This window comes from Sardina pilchardus, chromosome 9 (assembly GCF_963854185.1).
Source record: "Sardina pilchardus chromosome 9, fSarPil1.1, whole genome shotgun sequence".
Classification (NCBI taxonomy): domain Eukaryota; kingdom Metazoa; phylum Chordata; class Actinopteri; order Clupeiformes; family Clupeidae; genus Sardina; species Sardina pilchardus.
In genome coordinates, this window is record NC_085002.1 from 21,859,757 (window position 1) to 21,877,277 (window position 17,521).

At 45.7% G+C, this 17,521-nt stretch overlaps 1 protein-coding gene across 2 annotated transcripts; it reads left to right on the forward strand.

Moving 5' to 3' along the window:
• The first annotated feature begins 5,281 nt into the window (after positions 1-5,281).
• Positions 5,282-16,342, forward strand: si:ch211-112f3.4 (EF-hand and coiled-coil domain-containing protein 1). Of its 2 annotated transcripts, none has more exons than XM_062545046.1 (8): positions 5,282-6,002; positions 7,462-8,038; positions 10,073-10,221; positions 10,749-10,899; positions 11,767-11,911; positions 12,616-12,753; positions 13,495-13,564; positions 14,443-16,342. In XM_062545046.1, the coding sequence occupies exons 1-8, from the start codon at positions 5,441-5,443 to the stop codon at positions 14,616-14,618; spliced, it is 1,968 nt and encodes a 655-aa protein (XP_062401030.1). In that variant the 5' UTR covers positions 5,282-5,440; the 3' UTR covers positions 14,619-16,342. The 2 variants fall into 2 exon arrangements, with proteins under 2 accessions (XP_062401030.1, XP_062401031.1); XM_062545047.1 differs by having other exon boundaries at positions 10,091-10,221.
• The last annotated feature ends 1,179 nt before the right edge of the window (positions 16,343-17,521 follow it).

Here is a 17,521-nt window from a genome sequence, read left to right on the forward strand (position 1 = left end):
ACATGCAATAGCCTACTGAGTGAATATGAGGTGCAGTTTAGATGGTTGAGTTATACGGCATGTGGAACATGCCTTACAGTAACTGAAATCTTCTGAAATATATTAGCTCTCAGAAGATTTCGACGAGGGAGGACAAAGCTTCCTTCTACGTTTATTTTGACAAGTCCACCTGTAATTATCTTGAGGAAGCCCTTGGTAACTAGCTTAAATCTTCATCCGCACACAATAACACACAGAGCATGATGTCATTCTTCCCACACCTGCTGGTGCTTGTCCATATCGGCTGTGTGGTTGGCTGCCTCACGTTCACTCCTGCAGAATGGAATGTTAGTTTAAGGTGCGAGGGCCGGTGGGTTGGGTGGATTAGTGAGTGCATTTACTGAGGCCTCTGAGTGTTTCTGTCAAGTACTGATGAGAAAATGTTTACTTTCTGGTTCCGCGTAGCTTGAGACAGTCACACTCTGTGGCTTTTGCACCCTTATTTTCAAAACAAGCTCCTTCCCTGAAGTCATCTGTCACCTTTACAGCTTTCACCTCCTGTGCACCCACATCCATCTCTGCCCTATTTTAAAGCTGCATGCAACATGATCATTCTGTGGGTGCGCACAAGTAACCTGCGTTGTGTTGAACTTGCGGACTCGAACCCGCAAAACAGCAGCGCCTCGGATCGGAAGTTGAGTATGCTGACAATGGAGTTAAAAGCCATGCAGGCTGCTATTGTAGCTTTCATGCCAGCACTGCTCTGTTGGCTGTCAGGGACGGAGGCTTACTAACCTTCCACACGCACAGCTATGTTAGCTGGCATCCCTTACACACATATGCACACGCATACACACACACACACAGACAGACACACACACAGACACACACACACAGACAGACACACACACAGACACACACACACACAGACACACACACACACACACACAGACACAGACACAGACACAGACACAGACACAGACACACACACACACACACACACACACACACACACACACACACACACACACACACACACACACACACACACACACACACACACACACACACACACACACTCTCCCTTTTCTTTGTATGGGTGTCACAGTCCCTTTCTTGGACAACAACACAGTGGGTGATCTTGAGACTGCAGTAACTGAGGCGTTGGGGATTGAGCAGATGGTTTTTGGGTGCCAATAAACTAGCCTCTCTGTCTGCCAAACCAAGAGCCATCATAGAGACAATCCAATCCTGAGGCACACCCCCAAGCAACACAGAGACAGTTGCTTATGCAGTAAAAAAACATGATCGACTACTTCAACTACTGTAAGCCATTTGAATGCTGAATCCAGACGTGCACTTCTGGGGCATGTTTGAAATGGCAGTTGGCTGTTGAGTTTCATTAGTATTCACTTCAACTACAGATTTCCTTAGGCATTGCTGCATAGTAACTATGTCCAGATGAATAACACTATGAAATATCAAACTGATGGATCATAAAAAGCAATCTAATCTATGAAGATCTGGATAGGATACCCAAAACATATTTCCTCAGTATCTTCTGATGACATATGCAGATTCCAGAGAGAAGGCACAATTCATTGGGTTTTGGCTTGGAGTGTTGCCACAATGCTTGTAATTGCATGTTTCTGCAGAGGATGAAATGATAATTGAGAGCGATAGCCTGAGGGATGGATATGGCATTAATCAACGTTTCACAACCTACTGTATACAGTTTTTTTCACACACACACACATTTTTTTTCAATCGGTCACTCTTGGCAAGATCATTAACAGTTTACAGATGTCATTGATTCTTTTCACTAAACACATTCTACATTGCAATAAAACACACTGTGATTCACTTGTGATGCATAATAATAAAAGTGGCAAAAAGTAAACACAAGGGAAGCACAGATGTCATAAGTTAAAGGAATTTCACATAAATCTCCATTTTGTCAAGGTCACAGAGTACTGGGAGCTCATGGACATGCCCACAGAGTGTAGAGCTGTAGCTGCCTAGCTGCGTTAGCTACACGCTGGCTGTATCAACTCGAGCTAGGTAAAACCGATTGTTTTGTTTTTTTCGTACCGACAGTACTTGGTGACCTTGAGAGATGGAGATCTATGTAAAATTCGCCGGATTTCTCCTATAAACACAATGACGCTTGTTTCAAATGATGAAACAACCAATATAAGCTACAGTAGTTCAGAGTGCAAACAGGGAACAGTGCAGGTTTATATCAACAATGGGGAGAAACTGTGAGGTATTTAGAATACACGATGGGCTGTGGACTGTAGTCTTTTACCTCTCATTTATAGTACTGAATTTTCAGTATCTTTTACGACACGTCATTATGTCTGAACGACAGAAAATACGGAAACCAATGACTTAGAAAATCTTTCTTTCTTTCTTTTGTTTTGTTTTGTTTGTTATGAATGCATGACCTGCAGGCCTATTGTAAAAAAAAGAATCTCCTCCAGACGTTATAATGTATGCCCTGAACTTCCCTGAACACTGAAAATGTTGTGCTGTAGTGTGAATGACCTGAAGATGTTTGGTTCTGAGCACAGGGAAAACTGTTTTGATTGTTGTTTTTTCCCCCCCGAAAAGTCTCAGAGGTTTTGTGATAGCTAGAGAATTGTGAAAAACTGTAATGGGGATTTCTTCATTCAACCAGAACCATCTTCTGTTGTAGCCCTGACTATTATGCTATATGCTATTTCCCCACCATATTGTGGCATTGCATGGATACTGGAAAATGACTCGGAGGGTTTAGCTGGAAAAGAAGCAGTGGGCAAATATGGCCCCGTGAATGTCAAGGAGGGATAAGTCAAGAGATAAGGTTAAAAGGTAAAAGGTCAGTAGTTTATAAGGCAAGCGTGAGTGTGTGTGTGTGTGTGTGTGTGTGTGTCTGTGTGTGTGTGTGTGTGTGTGTGTGTGTGAGAGAGAGAGAGAGAGACAGAGAGAGATGTGACAGTGAAAACACCCACTCTAAAAAGCCATTATGGTGATGTTTCCCTTCTGGCACCTTGCCCTCCCCTTGCCGTGCGCTGACCTTCTGTTTGTGCAGAGGCCTTTCAGTTTCAAATCAGCTGCTCCCATTCAGGCCAGGCAGGTTTTAGGGGCAGCTGTGGAACTGTGACACAAAGACCCGAGCCCAGTGTATCAGGTACTACTCAAAGATAGCAGTTAATAATTTGCACAGGGACAAAAGTGGACAAATAAGTAAAACAGATGTGTGTGTGTGTGTGTGTGTGTGTGTGTGTGTGTGTGTGTGTGTGTGTGTGTGTCTTTGTGTGTGTCTTTGTGTGTGTGTGTCTTTGTGTGTGTGTGTGTGTGTGTGTGTGTGTGTGTGTGTGTGTGATGTGTGTGTGTGTCTATGCAACTATGTATGTCTGTGGGTAAATTTGTGAGAGTGTGTTCTGTATTCTCTGACAGAATATTTCATAAGCATTCACATTTCAGTGCCTCCATTTGATCCACAGAAGCAATCCTTTCGAGGTCAAAGGTTAAAACACACATCTTACCTTGCCTAGCCACAACTGCCTCCTGCACTAACACCAAAGGTGAGCACCTCACGTGAAACAGCCCCTCCTGTGGCCACCCCAGGGAGATAACGTTAAACATTGCTGTAGAAGAGGGAGACAAATTCCTGGGTTATCGCGCTCAGAAAGCAGGTCAGAGTAGAGCTAGATTGGCCTGATGGGACCCACCGATGCCAGATAAGCACAACGCTAAGATAACCGCCCGGTTCCAGAACAGGGGTCAGTTATCCGAGATCACTGAGACCGTTCTTAAGACAAAATACTATATATATAAAAAAAAGAAATCCCCTGGTGTGCTGTCGGTCTGGATCAGGGATGTGGCCTCACATGCCAGAGTGGTGTGTAAAGATGCTTCCTCAGAAATGAGCTGACCGCCCCCACACTCCATATCTTCACGACAGGAAGACAAAACAAGACAAATTGAGCCAGTCCACTTTACCTGTCAGACACTTCCCGTCACACGTGCCTGAAGGGTGTGTGTGTGTGTGGGGGGGGGGAGATGATCTGTTTCTCTGACAGCCTTTCCACAACATTGTGGTTTCCTGATTCACAGAGAACGAAATGAAGGCATTTTTAGAATCAGTTCACACCGGGCTACCGAGAACTATCTTCCTTAAGGCATTCATTAATCCATTTACCATAAAGCTCACATTTCTGATGAGTATTGCTCGATTGTATAACAGTGAGGGTAATATTACAAGTGGTTAATGCCGTGATTCTACAGGGGGCTTGAGTCACAGAGGGAGTGGAGAGCGGAAGAAAGGATGAGGAGAAACTCCCAGGAGACCACAGAGTGACTAAGACTTCTTTTTCACACCTGAGAGACAGCACATTTGCAGAGAGAGAGAGAGAGAGAGAGAGAGAGAGAGAGAGAGAGAGAGGGAGAGAGAGATAGCCTAGAAGCAGCCTACACTGTACTGGTTTATGTGGATTTATCCATCTAACTTACTTTTTTTTAAGTACAAGCACCGAACAGACTATAGCGGACCATGAATTTACAACAAGTAAATTGTCAGAAGTGGAAAATATAGAAATTCAAATAAACAGTGGTTGAGGCCAGGTGTGATCTGCCAATTTTACACGCATGAATTATACATGTCATCATCAATCAGATCGGATTTCACATACTGTAAGACTATTAGTCATCTCAAACACTGTTATTACATGGGCTATACATGTAAATCAAATCACCCTGACTCCATCACGCTTGTAAAGGAGATGGAGGGCTCTAGGCTGAGGTCAAAAGTCATTACTAGCCTAGGGGCTGAGTGCAGCTGGACTTGGATTAGCAGGTGGATAGTTGGCCTGCTGTGAGTATAATGACCGCCAGACTTAGTACAAAATGACTAGCCCACTGCCATTCTGTCGACTTCATGTAAATTAATGGCAGCAGGCTACAAATAAGTAAATTAAGATTAAGCCAGATATTATTGCCCAATTCATCATGACCATCTTGCCTCTGTGTAGGCTACATTATGTGCTCAATGGACAGCACATAAACAGTCAGCCATATATAAGCAGTGTGAGACGAATGTCGATCATTAACTAAACTAAATGCTCATAGGCGAGATTATTTTGCTCTGGGTTGTATACACAGCAGTGGGCGTTCACTCTGACACACGCCTTCCACCAACTCGGTCAGTAGGGCGGGTGGAACCGAAACGACACCTTCGGAATTGATAAAAGGCTTTCGGTATCCCTCCCTGTCAGTGGGATTTGTGTCTACAGGGGGGCTGTAGTCTGCCCGTCACAGCGAGTATGAATTTTGCGTAGCCCACTGGCATAAGGAATGTAATTCATTGGTGCATTGGTGCATGGAGTTCTAACAACGCTCTTCCAGACGTATTCAGAGAGACTTACAAAACAACTTCTTGAGGACACGCAGGAGTTTCAAAGATCTACAGTAGGCTACAATGCTGGACACTTCGTCTAAGGCATTTTGCACTGAGCGCAAGGGCCGGTGGTTGCGTGGCGCACTGTGCCACCACTATAGCCCGGACCCTTGTGTAGCGAACGAGATCCTGGTCCTGTCTACTGGCATCGACCAGTACTTGCAGGAGATCTTCCATCATCTTGTGTTCCACAACTCTGAGGAAGCTATCTCCAAAGAGGACTTCAGTATGCTTTGCTTGATATTGGGAATTTCAACAGCAAATAGTCACCAGGACAAAAAAGAAGGTGAGGACGGAGGAGGTATTTTGACCGACTTACCTTGCGAGCTGAAATTTAGAGAATTTCACGCTCGCCTGTGTGGTCATTTTTCCTTAAATGCCAAAGGCGGGAAGTCTGCGGTGCGTCTCCCTGTCTCTGAAGAAACCGAGCACATAGAACGTGAGATCCGTGTTCGGTGGCCACGAGTTCGCCGACGGAAGTGTGTGAGTTTTGACCTGTCTAGAGAACAAAGAGATACAGTCAAAAGAAAGCAAGAGCAGTCGTCGGAGAACAGAACTTTTGCTGACTGGAGCAGCGAGACAGGTAGGCGACTCCAAGTGCCACTTACCCTACTTTTAAATGTACATGACAGCTGCTATTTATTAATTCTCCACGTGAAAACATCTGGCTGTTGTTCAAAACAGTCACCTGTTTAAATATAAAAATCAGTTGTGGAAAACTGAATGAAATGATTTTGTATTTCAGACTCACTGCCTACACATTGTCCCTGGTGTGGTAGTAGGTAGCCAATGAACTGTCACATTTCGGTGTATCTAGGGGGTGATTTGCTTTTTTTGCAGGTGCATGTGTTGTTTTGCCATGCCATGCCTATGACTGGATGATGTGCATGCATATTTTACATATGTGGTCAGCAGCAATTTATCTGATGTTTTCTGGTTAAGTTTAAATAAGGACCTGTGAAAGAAAATATTTTGTGTTGAAGTCCTGTTAATGATATTGCAATATTAGGCTACCACCCCAAGTACCATATCTCCATGATCTTATTGAGCACCTAATAACCTCACATGATGTATAAAGTACTAATGCATAAAGACATTGGATTGGTAAGTTTTGGAGATATCAATCACCCCAAAGTCCATAACATCTGCCAATTCATGGTTTTAATCAGGTCCCTTTCCACAGGTGTTAATCAAGCACCATGCAGTCTGCATTCATAATCTAGGTGCTTGATTTCATACACCTGTGGAAAGGGGCTTGATGAAACCCATGAATTTGCCTGTCAGGTCCAGAACAATACCAGGGACACTTCTCTGCCTGGGAATACCCCACATGTGGTGTTGCCTAGGGAAACGGGATCTGTGCTCAGGACACAGGGTTCTCGGCACTGTGCCTGAATTAAGGCGTGAGCCTTAGAGATAATTACACATAATGGCATTGGAAATAACTCATAATTTCATAACTTCAGACACAGACATTTTACTTCAAGCCTCATGTACTGGGGCCCATTGTCTTCCCAACACTCATTCACAGCACCCTCCTGGACTTAAGACACTGAAAATATGTGACTGACGACCCTGGCCCGGTCGTGGACACTTGACCCTGCCCTCTCTAACAGATGCTAAATGGTCTTGATGTCCGGGTTGAAGGATGTAAAATGTAGCTCAGTCCAAAGAAATGTATAGTTGTGTGCATGCATATCACTCATGTGAGACACCCACCAGCAGCCCTGACAACTCGTTGATTCCAGATGAAGCATTAGACTTTAGACCAGCTGAGACAGTTCTAGTATTTTAAATTCCAAGATTATTCAGTAATGATGTTATGCTGTTATGTTCTGTAATGCTGAAAGCTAGATGAACTTTATCTGATGCCTGAAGAAGGTTATGGGGTTTTGTGTTGAACTGTGCCCATGTGCATGTGTGCATGTGCACACACACACACACACACACACACACACACACAAAACACACAGAACTACATATAAATAGGAATGAATCTCAAGACATTAATTCTAATCTGTTTGCCCTTCACTGCTACACAGCGAGCGCCCTCAGTCCGCAGAGGGTCCTGCAAGAGCAGCTCACCATGGAGAACGCCAGCCTGAGGGAGCTGGTGGAGGACCTGCGCTCTGCCCTGCAGGCCAGCGATGCCCGCGCCATCGCTCTGGAGGTGGCACTGCGCCGCGCCACCGAGGGGAAGGAGGACAGATTCGAGACTGCCGCGGGCAACGCCAAAGCCGCGACCCCGAGCCAGAACAGCGGCCGGAGCGGTGGCGGTGGCGGTGGCGGCCGCTGCTGGGGTCAGCGGAATTGCGCGGACCTGCAGCGGGAGCTGGATCTGATGCGCTCGTCGCGCGACGGACAGGTGCAGGAGGCCATGCGCTACGGCCGGCAGCTGGAGGCGGAGCTGAACAAGGCCCACCGGCAGGCCGAGCTGCTGGAGGAGGCGGCGGGCCGGCTGCGGAAGGAGCGCGCTCAGATGAGGAGCAGGGTGGAGGAGGCGCGGGCGGCGCTGGCCGCCGGCCTCAAGAGGGTGGAGGAGCTGCAGGGGCAGGCCGGCCAGGTGGCCCCACTGCAGGAGCGCGTCCAGCAGCTGGAGACGGAGCTGGACCACCTCAGGTGAGTCCAGGTGTGTGTGTGTGTGTGTGTGTGTGTGTGTGTGTGTGTGTGTGTGTGTGTGTGTGTGTGTGTGCATTTGTGTATATGTGTGTATGTGTGTGCATAGTTTATGCGTAATTTGTGTGTGTGTGTTTGTGTGTGTGTGTGTGTGTGTGTGTGTGTGTTTGTGTGTATATACAGTATCTGTGTATGTGAGTGTGTATAGTTTATGCATAATTTGTGTGTGTATGCTGTGAGTGTGAAATGAATGTGGTTATGTGATTTGATGGTAGAGGTGTATTCTCATTCATGAGATTCAAGCCTAATTGCCTTCTCAACTACTTACATCATTCCAAAACTCATACTTAAAACTGTGTCTTTGAAAACCCAACTCATTATCTTATATTACTAATAGCATGTAATGCGTTTACCTGGAACAAGTGCAATTACTCTCCTATTTCAGTTACCGTTTGTTACAGTATCATTACAGTATTTAGGGGCTCATGCAAGTAGTGCAGTTGTGTGTAGAATAGATAATGGGAGTGAAGCCTGAACAACACACACCCACGAGTGAAGATGATGAATAAACCAACGAGTGTTTTAGCATGCCCTCGGGACTGCACCATTTTAGATACGCTCAACTCTGGAAAATTGGATACACCTGAATTCCTTACCTGCCCCGACGCTGCTCCTGAATCACTAGGGTAGGCACTGGGCAACCTTAGGGACTTACTGACAGTGAGGACCTGAGGGAAAGCACCAGGAAGTGATCCAAGTTTTGTTTATGTGTGTGTGGGTGGGATCGGAGTCGGTGCTGCTGTAATTGAAAGCCAGTGGAGTGATTATGCATAGAAAGTTTTCAGTCCCTTCAGGGAAACACACAACTGGTGCAAATGGAGGGCACAGACCAAAACTTACACAATCAAGATTCCAGTAATTGTGTTGGTGGTGGTGGTAGTGGTGATGTCTCTGTGTGTGTGTGGGCGGTGGGGGGTGGGGGGTGGGGTTCTTGCTTCTCTCTTTCTCCCTTTTCACTATTGGGAATTCTGACATGTCTCATAGATAAATACTCCACTTAAGTACAAAACAGTGGGCCAAACCTTACACCACTACAGCATTTCCCAGCATGCAATAGCACCTCTGTCCCCTTTGTGTGGTGACCTAAAGTCGGCTTTAAAATTCAACTCTGACTCATCTCACCACACAGCCCTTCTGACGACAAAAGAAATATCAAACTCCTGCCCTGTTGAACCACCGCATTTGCATCTGCTCACTTTGACAAGCCATACTTATCCAGATGAAAGCAAAGACCGGTGCTGTGGTAAATGTGGGCATCATCAGGACTGCATGCAAACACCAGAGGGGGACTCTCACAAAGACATCACGTCCATGAATGACATTGAACATTGAAATGCGATCACTTTACTGTCTCATAGTGTTACCACTTAGGATAGATTGGTTGGAACGGTGCAGCATTCCATGCAAAGCAGGCTGGACTAGCCTGGACCTGCCACCCTGTCTGTCTGAGGGAGTGCAGAGACACTGGGACTGAAGACGGTCCTTGTCTCTGTTTTGGCAGTAGTTGTTGGAAACTATTCCATTTTTCCAGAGTAACAGGCGGTAATGGCGTATAATGATTAAGCATGATGACGTATAATGATGTTGAGTCTATAGGGACAATTTCCTGGGAAATCACACCTTCAGTTCTGTTTTGAATGTTAAAATGCAACTGCATCAAGCAATTATTTTTATTTGTTTGTGTTTGGTAAAGATGGCAGACTGCACTCACATAAACCCTGCTCTTTGTCGCAACCTATTCGAGGTGTGTGGTGTAATCTGTTCAATCTAACTCTCTGTGTGGTATAGGCTACTGTAGCAAAGGAATGTGCTACATATTCCTTTCTGCAGCATCACCTGAGGGCTCTACAATCTAAATCCTGCACTTGGGCTCAATCCCAGATCCTTTGTCTATTTTGTCAACTGTAAATATTTTCCGTGCCTCAAGTGAATATCAGAGAGAACATGACTACATGAAGTATTCCATTGTCAATACAGACGGTCTGTTTCCTTTAGGTACATATATTCCTGCAAAGCTGCAAGCGAAGCAGAAGTGGACTCTGAGGGTGAGAGTCCAGCTGCGGTCATCTCTGGCCAGTCCACTCCACATGTCCATCCTGGGGGTGAGGACCGCAGCATCCGAGGAGGTTAGGAAAGGCCCCGCTTGATGTATCCATGACATAAATGTATTCACATGTATGAACAAGGTCGGCTTATTTCAGCTGGAATAAGGTGTTGACATATGCGACTAATGCGCAATCGGAATATTGTTATTATTCCGAATAAAACCGGAATATAATATGGATGGAAATGTAGTTAATGTCTTAGATCCAGCATACATGTCCACGGCCCATTTGTAAAATCAGAGAGGTAAGTGGGGTTCAGACCAAAGATTTGCGACGAGACGAGCTGAATGCTTTGCGATGGCTTGCGACGGCTTGCAACCATGTGCAACATTGAATTCACACTGCTGCAACTTGGAGTCGTCACGTTGCGAATCTTTGGTGTGAATTGGGCCTTACACTGACATGCAGTGCAGACATAAGTGAGGACTCTGCTTCAGTCAGTCAGTCAGTCAGTCAGTCAATCATCACAAAAGGAGGTAGTGCTCTGGTTTGACATGTGACCTTCTGACCCCTTTGACCTCTTGACTTCCTGTCCCTCCCCCCTTCAGGAGAAGAGTGTCTGCAGAGGGCTGTGGAGGGCCGAGCGGCTTCAGACGAGGAAGCAGAGGAGGAGGAGGAGGAGAGGGGGGAGGACGAAGGCCAGTGTTGCCTTCTGGAGGCGAAGAGGCTTATTCAGCATCTGCAGCATTGCACAAAAGGGTTCGTACACATTCACCCACCCACCCACCCCCCACACTTTGGATAAAAATATCAGTAAAATAGATTAAAAAAAAAACCATCAGAAGCATACAGTAGGTGAATATAGCAGCACCTGAAAAGCAACAATCTCACTCTCAAAACACCTTTACCTGTCCATATCAGGTTTCTCAATTACCAGAAATGTTATGGTCTGTTCATCATAGGATCTTTGGTAGCTTCTTCATTACATTGCTGAGAAGTGCTGCCATCCCATGTCAAATACAAAATTACAAGTTACACAACATTATTACGCAATATCAGAAATAATGATGTTCTTGGCGTCAGTTTACATCTAATGACTTAAAACTCTGACTCCCTCTTGTCAGACCGATGAGGGTTATTTGGGTGAATTCCACGCTCTGTAATTACGGTGCAGCTGTCATGAACACAGCCAGTGGCCAGGTTGTTTCAATGTTGCTGTGAGGCAAAATGTAAACCCAGTTAGTTCAGGTTAAAATGTTGCAATTCATGAGACCGACGGACAGAAAATGTTGTCATGGCTCGTCATTGACAAGAAAGCTTTTAATTCTACTGAGATTTAGGTAACTACTTCACTGCCAGTTCATTTGAAAGTGACAGGGGAGTGGGCTGTGTTTTTGCTTACTTGTAGACTCTCTTTATGAGCTATACCAAACAAAGCTTTGAGTACGTTGGTCAATTTGAGAAACAGTTGTTCTGCAGTCTCTGTGGCATTCCACTAATCGTCATCTAATGTGTTGCTTTTGAAAATAGAATGATTCTTCACTCAAAAATGATCTCTGGGCAGTGACTCTCCCACTGAAGCCTGTGCTAACAGAGCTGCCTTCTCGTCTACCTTCTCTTTCCCAGGTGCCAGAACGCCGCCGTACGCCAGGCTTTCTTGTTGCACAATCTTCACCATGGTGATGGGGAGTGTGGAAGCGCAGCGAGGGGATTGGGCGGCACGCTTCAGAGCCACGAGTGGGAGTGGAAGAGATCGTGCGAGCTGGAGAAGGTGAGGAGAGAGGAGCAGGTGAGGGGAGAGAGGAGCAGGTGAGGGGAGAGAGGAGCAGGTGAGGGGAGAGAGGAGCAGGTGAGAGGAGAGAGGAGAGAGGAGCAGGTGAGGAGAGAGGAGCAGGTGAGGAGAGAGGAGCAGGTGAGAGAGGAGCAGGTGAGAGTAGAGAGGAGCAGGTGAGGGGAGAGAGGAGAAGTGATGGGAGAGAGGAGCAGGTGAGGGGAGTGGAGCAGGTGAGGAGAGAGAGGAGCAGGCGAGGAGAGAGGAGCAGGTGAGAGAGGAGCAGGTGAGAGTAGAGAGGAGCAGTTAGGGGAGAGAGGAGCAGTTAGGGGAGAGAGGAGCAATGCAGTGGAGGCCAGAACTCTTCAGTTATCCCCTGTCACCTATTTGACAAAAGCTCCTTCACACTACTTCCTGTTGGATCTATGGAATATAAGAACCTAATCCAGGAATCTAAGGAACATTGAAAGTGACAGCAACTTGCATTGAGCCGAGCCTATGGCAGTGCACATGGTCTTATGGTCTATTCCTGGCACGGATTCTGAGTATCTTTCTCTCTGTTTTTCTTTTTCTTTTTCTCCCTCTGACCCTTGGTATCTCTTTGCTTCTCCCTCCCACTCTTTCTTTTTCTCTTTCTCTCTCTCCCTCTCTCTCTCCCTCTTTCCCCCTGTCTCCCCCTCCCTCCCTCTCTCTCTCTCTGCTAGGAGTTAGAGCGGTGTCAGGAGGAGGTGCTGGTGCTGCAGGGGGAGGTGCAGGAGGTGGAGACGGAGCGCGTGCGGCTCTCTCTGCTGGAGGAGCGGCTCACCGACGCCCTGGAGCTGCTGCTGCAGCTGCGCTCAAAGGTGCGCACGCAGACACGTGCGCAGATTGCGCACACACACACACACACACACACACACACACGTACACATAGGCACATGCACACACACAGACACACAGGTAGGCACACACATACACACACACACACACATGTACACATGCACACACACCACACACACACACAGACACGCGCACACCCACGTATGCACACACGCACACACACAGCAAATGTGCTTACCCACCTGTTTTTCAAAAATATTTCTGAGATCAGATAATCATCCTCAGAGCACTGAGTCTATGTTCTCGTTTTGACTTCAGAACATTTGTCTCTCAAATTGTCCCTTCCTACCCCAAGATATTTTGTTTCATTGCGTTCCCCCTTCTTCATGTAGGAGTATTATCTAGCACACTGTGCTCTGGACACCTCCTACTGTACTTACCGGTACACAAAAGCACGCATACGGAACAGAACATCCAATAACTTCTGTGCTTACTTGAGGATGACTCATGCGTTGGATTAGTATAGTGTAACAAGTGTACTCACATAGTGGCAGTCTGTTGTTATGAAGACATTTCAGACAAGGGCCTTGACACAAGAGATTAAATATCAGGAAAGGGAAGCATTGGCTGTGCTGCCACAACTGAGAGAGTATTCTCAATATTAGGCTGCCACCTAGTGGTGAAAACATCACAGTGGGTGTTGGACATACATACATAGATAAAATGACATCAAGTTCTTTGCTTTGTCTCTCTCATTTCACTAGAGAGTGTCCCGAAGGATGCTGGGTAAGATCCTCATGAGCTCTTTGGATGTCTTCAGCCAAAATGATCAAGGTGAGCAAACCAAGCATTTACCACCCTCACACATTCCCTCAACCATAGATGATTTTCTATTGCCCTTATTCAAACGGCGGTCAGAGCGAGGCTACTAGGTACACTTGTCATCCCACCTCAGTCCAGCAGATGGTGGTAATACACTCCGTTTGCAAACTGCCAAAAGACAAAGCAAACCCTTCTTCTGTGAGTTGTTTTTGGCAGTTTGCAAACAGAGTGCATTACCGCCATCTGCTGGACTGAGGTGTGACGACACTTGTACCCAGTAGCCTTGTTCTCGCTTACAACGGCCATCAGATGAGTAAAGCAATTTTTCCAAAAGTTCTCTGAAGCTTGCCTTGCACAGATTATTGGTTCCTTTACATTCACATTTATTCATTTAGCTTTTATCCAAACTGACTTCTAATATTAGCAATGCAATTATATATGAAAGTTACATTGCAAAGGGGACCTTAGGTAACATTAAATACTGTACTTCTAGAATAATTACTGCTCCCAGAGGATGAGAGTGCAGAAGTTTAAATGCTAATAAGTGTGGTTGAAAGAGATAGAGAGGGACTCCCCTGCTCTGATAATAGTTGGTAGGTCATTCCACCAGCAGGGATATGGTTCACCCAGATCATCATGTGTCCACCTCCCTTTTTTGTGTGTGATTAACTTTTTATTGAAAGTTTCACAACATAAACAAAACTGCACTAACACACAAACATTGACCGTCACCACAGTAAAAGCAAAAGTCAAAACCAAGGAAAACAGTTGTACACCACTTACAGTAATAAAAGTGAAATAAAAATACAAAAGAGGGCCCACAAAAATAAAAATGTACACACATAAACAATCTTTAACAGACACACGTGTTATGCTTGCTGTCCTTATAGGTCCCTCAGCCGTGCTGCAGGTGGTGGACACCCTCTGCCAGCAGCTTCTGTCCAGTGAGCTCCTGATCTCAGGGGAGGCTGGAGGAGGTGCGGGGGAGAGTGGGGCGCCAGCATCCTGGCCCAGAGTGCCGGCCTCCGGCCAGAGCGCCACCAACCCCCTGCTCATCTCCTGCTGATGAGGCCGTCCTACAGCACAGCTGCCTCTAACCCACTCTAGGGGTGCCTCTCATTCGTCTTTTATACATCCTCCCTTCCTTCCTTCCTTCCTTCCTCGGGCCTCGTGCTCACTGATCTACATAAAGAATGATGGGGCGGCAACAATGGGGTAGTCTATTTAGTGTTAGTTATAGTGGGAATGAGCCTGGAGGACCGAGCATCGAGGAGAGATGTTGAGAGGCACCCTGTAGACCTTTCATCAGACTGACATTTGGGAGACATTTTCTGTGCCGGTTCAGTTGTGAAATCACCAGTTGGGGGCAACATCCTGTACCTGAACGGTTCGGTGCACATATGCGTACCTTTACACCCCTACGATGTACAGTGCTGAAGAAAATCTTCACAGATTGTTGGGATAATCTGAATGACTGGCGCAGACACAAACTATTCATGAACATACTGTATCATCAATATAAGCTAACATGTTCTTAACTTTACCACTAGTTTACTCTACCTCCTTTCCAAATTGGTGGTAAAAGACAAAGCATTTGAGACGGATCTTAAGCACTAGTTGGGTTTCCAGTACAGCTTTGTGTAAAACTTACCGATATTTGATATACAACAAGTGAGACACAAATGTGACTGGTTGTTTCCATTAGCTGTAAGTGATACAGTGCGATTAAATATGAGTTTTTAATCTTCTCATGATAGTTATTCCAGATACTGTAAATGTGACAATGAATTTACCAAAAGATTTGACAGTTTAACTAAACTGCATCCTACCAAAGCTGTGTGTTATGTCTCTAGCTGATGTCGTTTCCTGTGCTTCATTATTCACACATACAACACTGTGGTAGTAGCTATTAATAGAGGACGGCAGAAAAATAACTGTCGAAAGCTAATCCCTAAACCCTAATCAGGACAAACTCACTCTTTTGTTCCAGAATACCAGTGGATGTTACTGTTAACTTTAACCAGCCATCAAATTCAGCACTGATATTAGGGAGTGGTTTGTATAATATTTTAACACTAATATTATAACTTGCCCAAATATTTAAACAAATGGTTAATTGTGGAATTTGATTGTATCTTACTATCGAATGCAATTTTCTCATCATTAAGCTTAGACTCAGCTTTTTGATATGAGATTTGCACAGATCTGAGGAGATTTTTTGGAGTAGGATGGATGCAGTTGTGTACTTAATTTCAGAGAATATATACTGTATGTCCATATTATTTAATACTAACCCTGTCAGGGCAATCACTGGTTGTGTACAAAGCGGTGCCAACCAGTCTCCTCTGTCACTGTTTACAGCCTGCCCCACTTCCAGGCTTCATTTGACAGGATGGTGAAGAGACGACAGGAAGGGAGGGGGGGGGGGGGGGGGGTTACTTCAGACCAGACTTGAACTGTTTGTGGTAGACAGAGGATCCCCCATTTCACCTGTTTGTATCCCTGAACTACATGTGCCATGCTGTATGCTATTTGATATTGTATGTGGGAGACAAAATGTCGATAAGCTTTCCCCTGGCATTTCACATGCCTTAGTTTTTCCTAGAGCATTGGTTACAAGGCACTTAACAGTACAGGAGTGTGAGGACATTGAATCTTTCAAATCACTAAAAGCACTGAACTGAACTTTATTGTGTTCAGAAGACACAGTTTTCATGATCGTTTGTGTGAGTGACTGTAATTCTGCAATGCTGTCAAATCTATGTTAATAATCATGAATAAAATATTGCATATTTAATTTGTTGTGTACAAATCATAAGGTACTCATTTCTATTATATCTTTCAGTGGTGAATAAATAGGGTTAGGTAAATACCTTGCACTTTGTCAACTCACTCACAAATATTGAGTTTATCATCACATCTGATATAAACTATCATTTTCTATTATACGTGGTGTATAAGAGTGCAACTTGTAAACAATCTGCTTTGTGTGATTCATGGATGAATGGACGTATCTCTGACTTCAGTTACTCAAGTCAGGTGGAACTATAGTTGGATCCCTTGGAGAGTAATTGACATTCAACTGAGACCTGGCAAAGCTGAGTGCAACCTCAGTTGGGTCATGTGTCTTAATGGTCTCATGGTCAGACGCGCATCAGGCCCATGTCCTTGAAGCACAATCAAGGCAGCAGATACATTTTACCCCCCCCCCCCCCCCCCCCCCCCACACACACACACCCAATCGCTGTCCAGCTGTCGTCAGCAATGCCAAGAGATTTCCTGTGACTACGGACGGTGTGGGCTAATGCCAACATGCTCTGACTTCATGTCTACACACACACACACACACACACACACACGCCAGGCTGTGGAATCTCATCAACACTCGTCGCTGGACAAAACAAGAGCATCAGAGGAGTGATACTACATGTGATACTGGCAATGTGCGACGGAGCTCTCGCTCTGCTGTACCCAACAAAGTGACATCAGCCTTTTGTTATCGGTCAGCTGGGCAAGGGCACGGTACACACATCTGGCTGCGCACAATAGCCACCCTGTCTGCACTCGCCCCCCTACGCATAACGCAATCTCTGTTCTCCGCTTGGACTCGCCATGCCAACCAGGACGTCAGCTCTGGGCGGCCGGGTCCCCTTCATGTGTTCCCTCCTTCTCTTCATCTCTCTCTCTCTCTCTCCTCTTTCACTGGTGATGACCTCAAAGGTTCCTTCCTTCCTTCCTTCCTACAACATTGTCTCACCCTCCTCTCTCAGGTACCAAAGCTTACTCCGTTAATGGAACCACAATGGAAATAAGCCTTAGGTAGGGTGACCAGACGTCCCCGGTTTCAGGGGACAGTCCCCGTTTTTGGTTGCCTGTCCCCGGGAAAATACAGAAAAACTACCTATGTCCCCGTTTTTTGAAGATAAAACTTGTATGTATTTCAATCAGATTGATGTCCCCTGAAAAAGT

What these genes read in the sequence shown, in the direction of transcription:
- si:ch211-112f3.4 (XM_062545046.1), top strand. Translation starts at nt 5,441, where the DNA reads ATGCTGGACACTTCGTCTAAGGCATTTTGCACTGAGCGCAAGGGCCGG. An exon ending in TGACTGGAGCAGCGAGACAG is followed by an intron (nt 6,003 to 7,461) that starts GTAGGCGACTCC and finishes ACTGCTACACAG; the next exon opens with CGAGCGCCCTCAGTCCGCAG. An exon ending in GATCGTGCGAGCTGGAGAAG is followed by an intron (nt 11,912 to 12,615) that starts GTGAGGAGAGAG and finishes TCTCTCTGCTAG; the next exon opens with GAGTTAGAGCGGTGTCAGGA.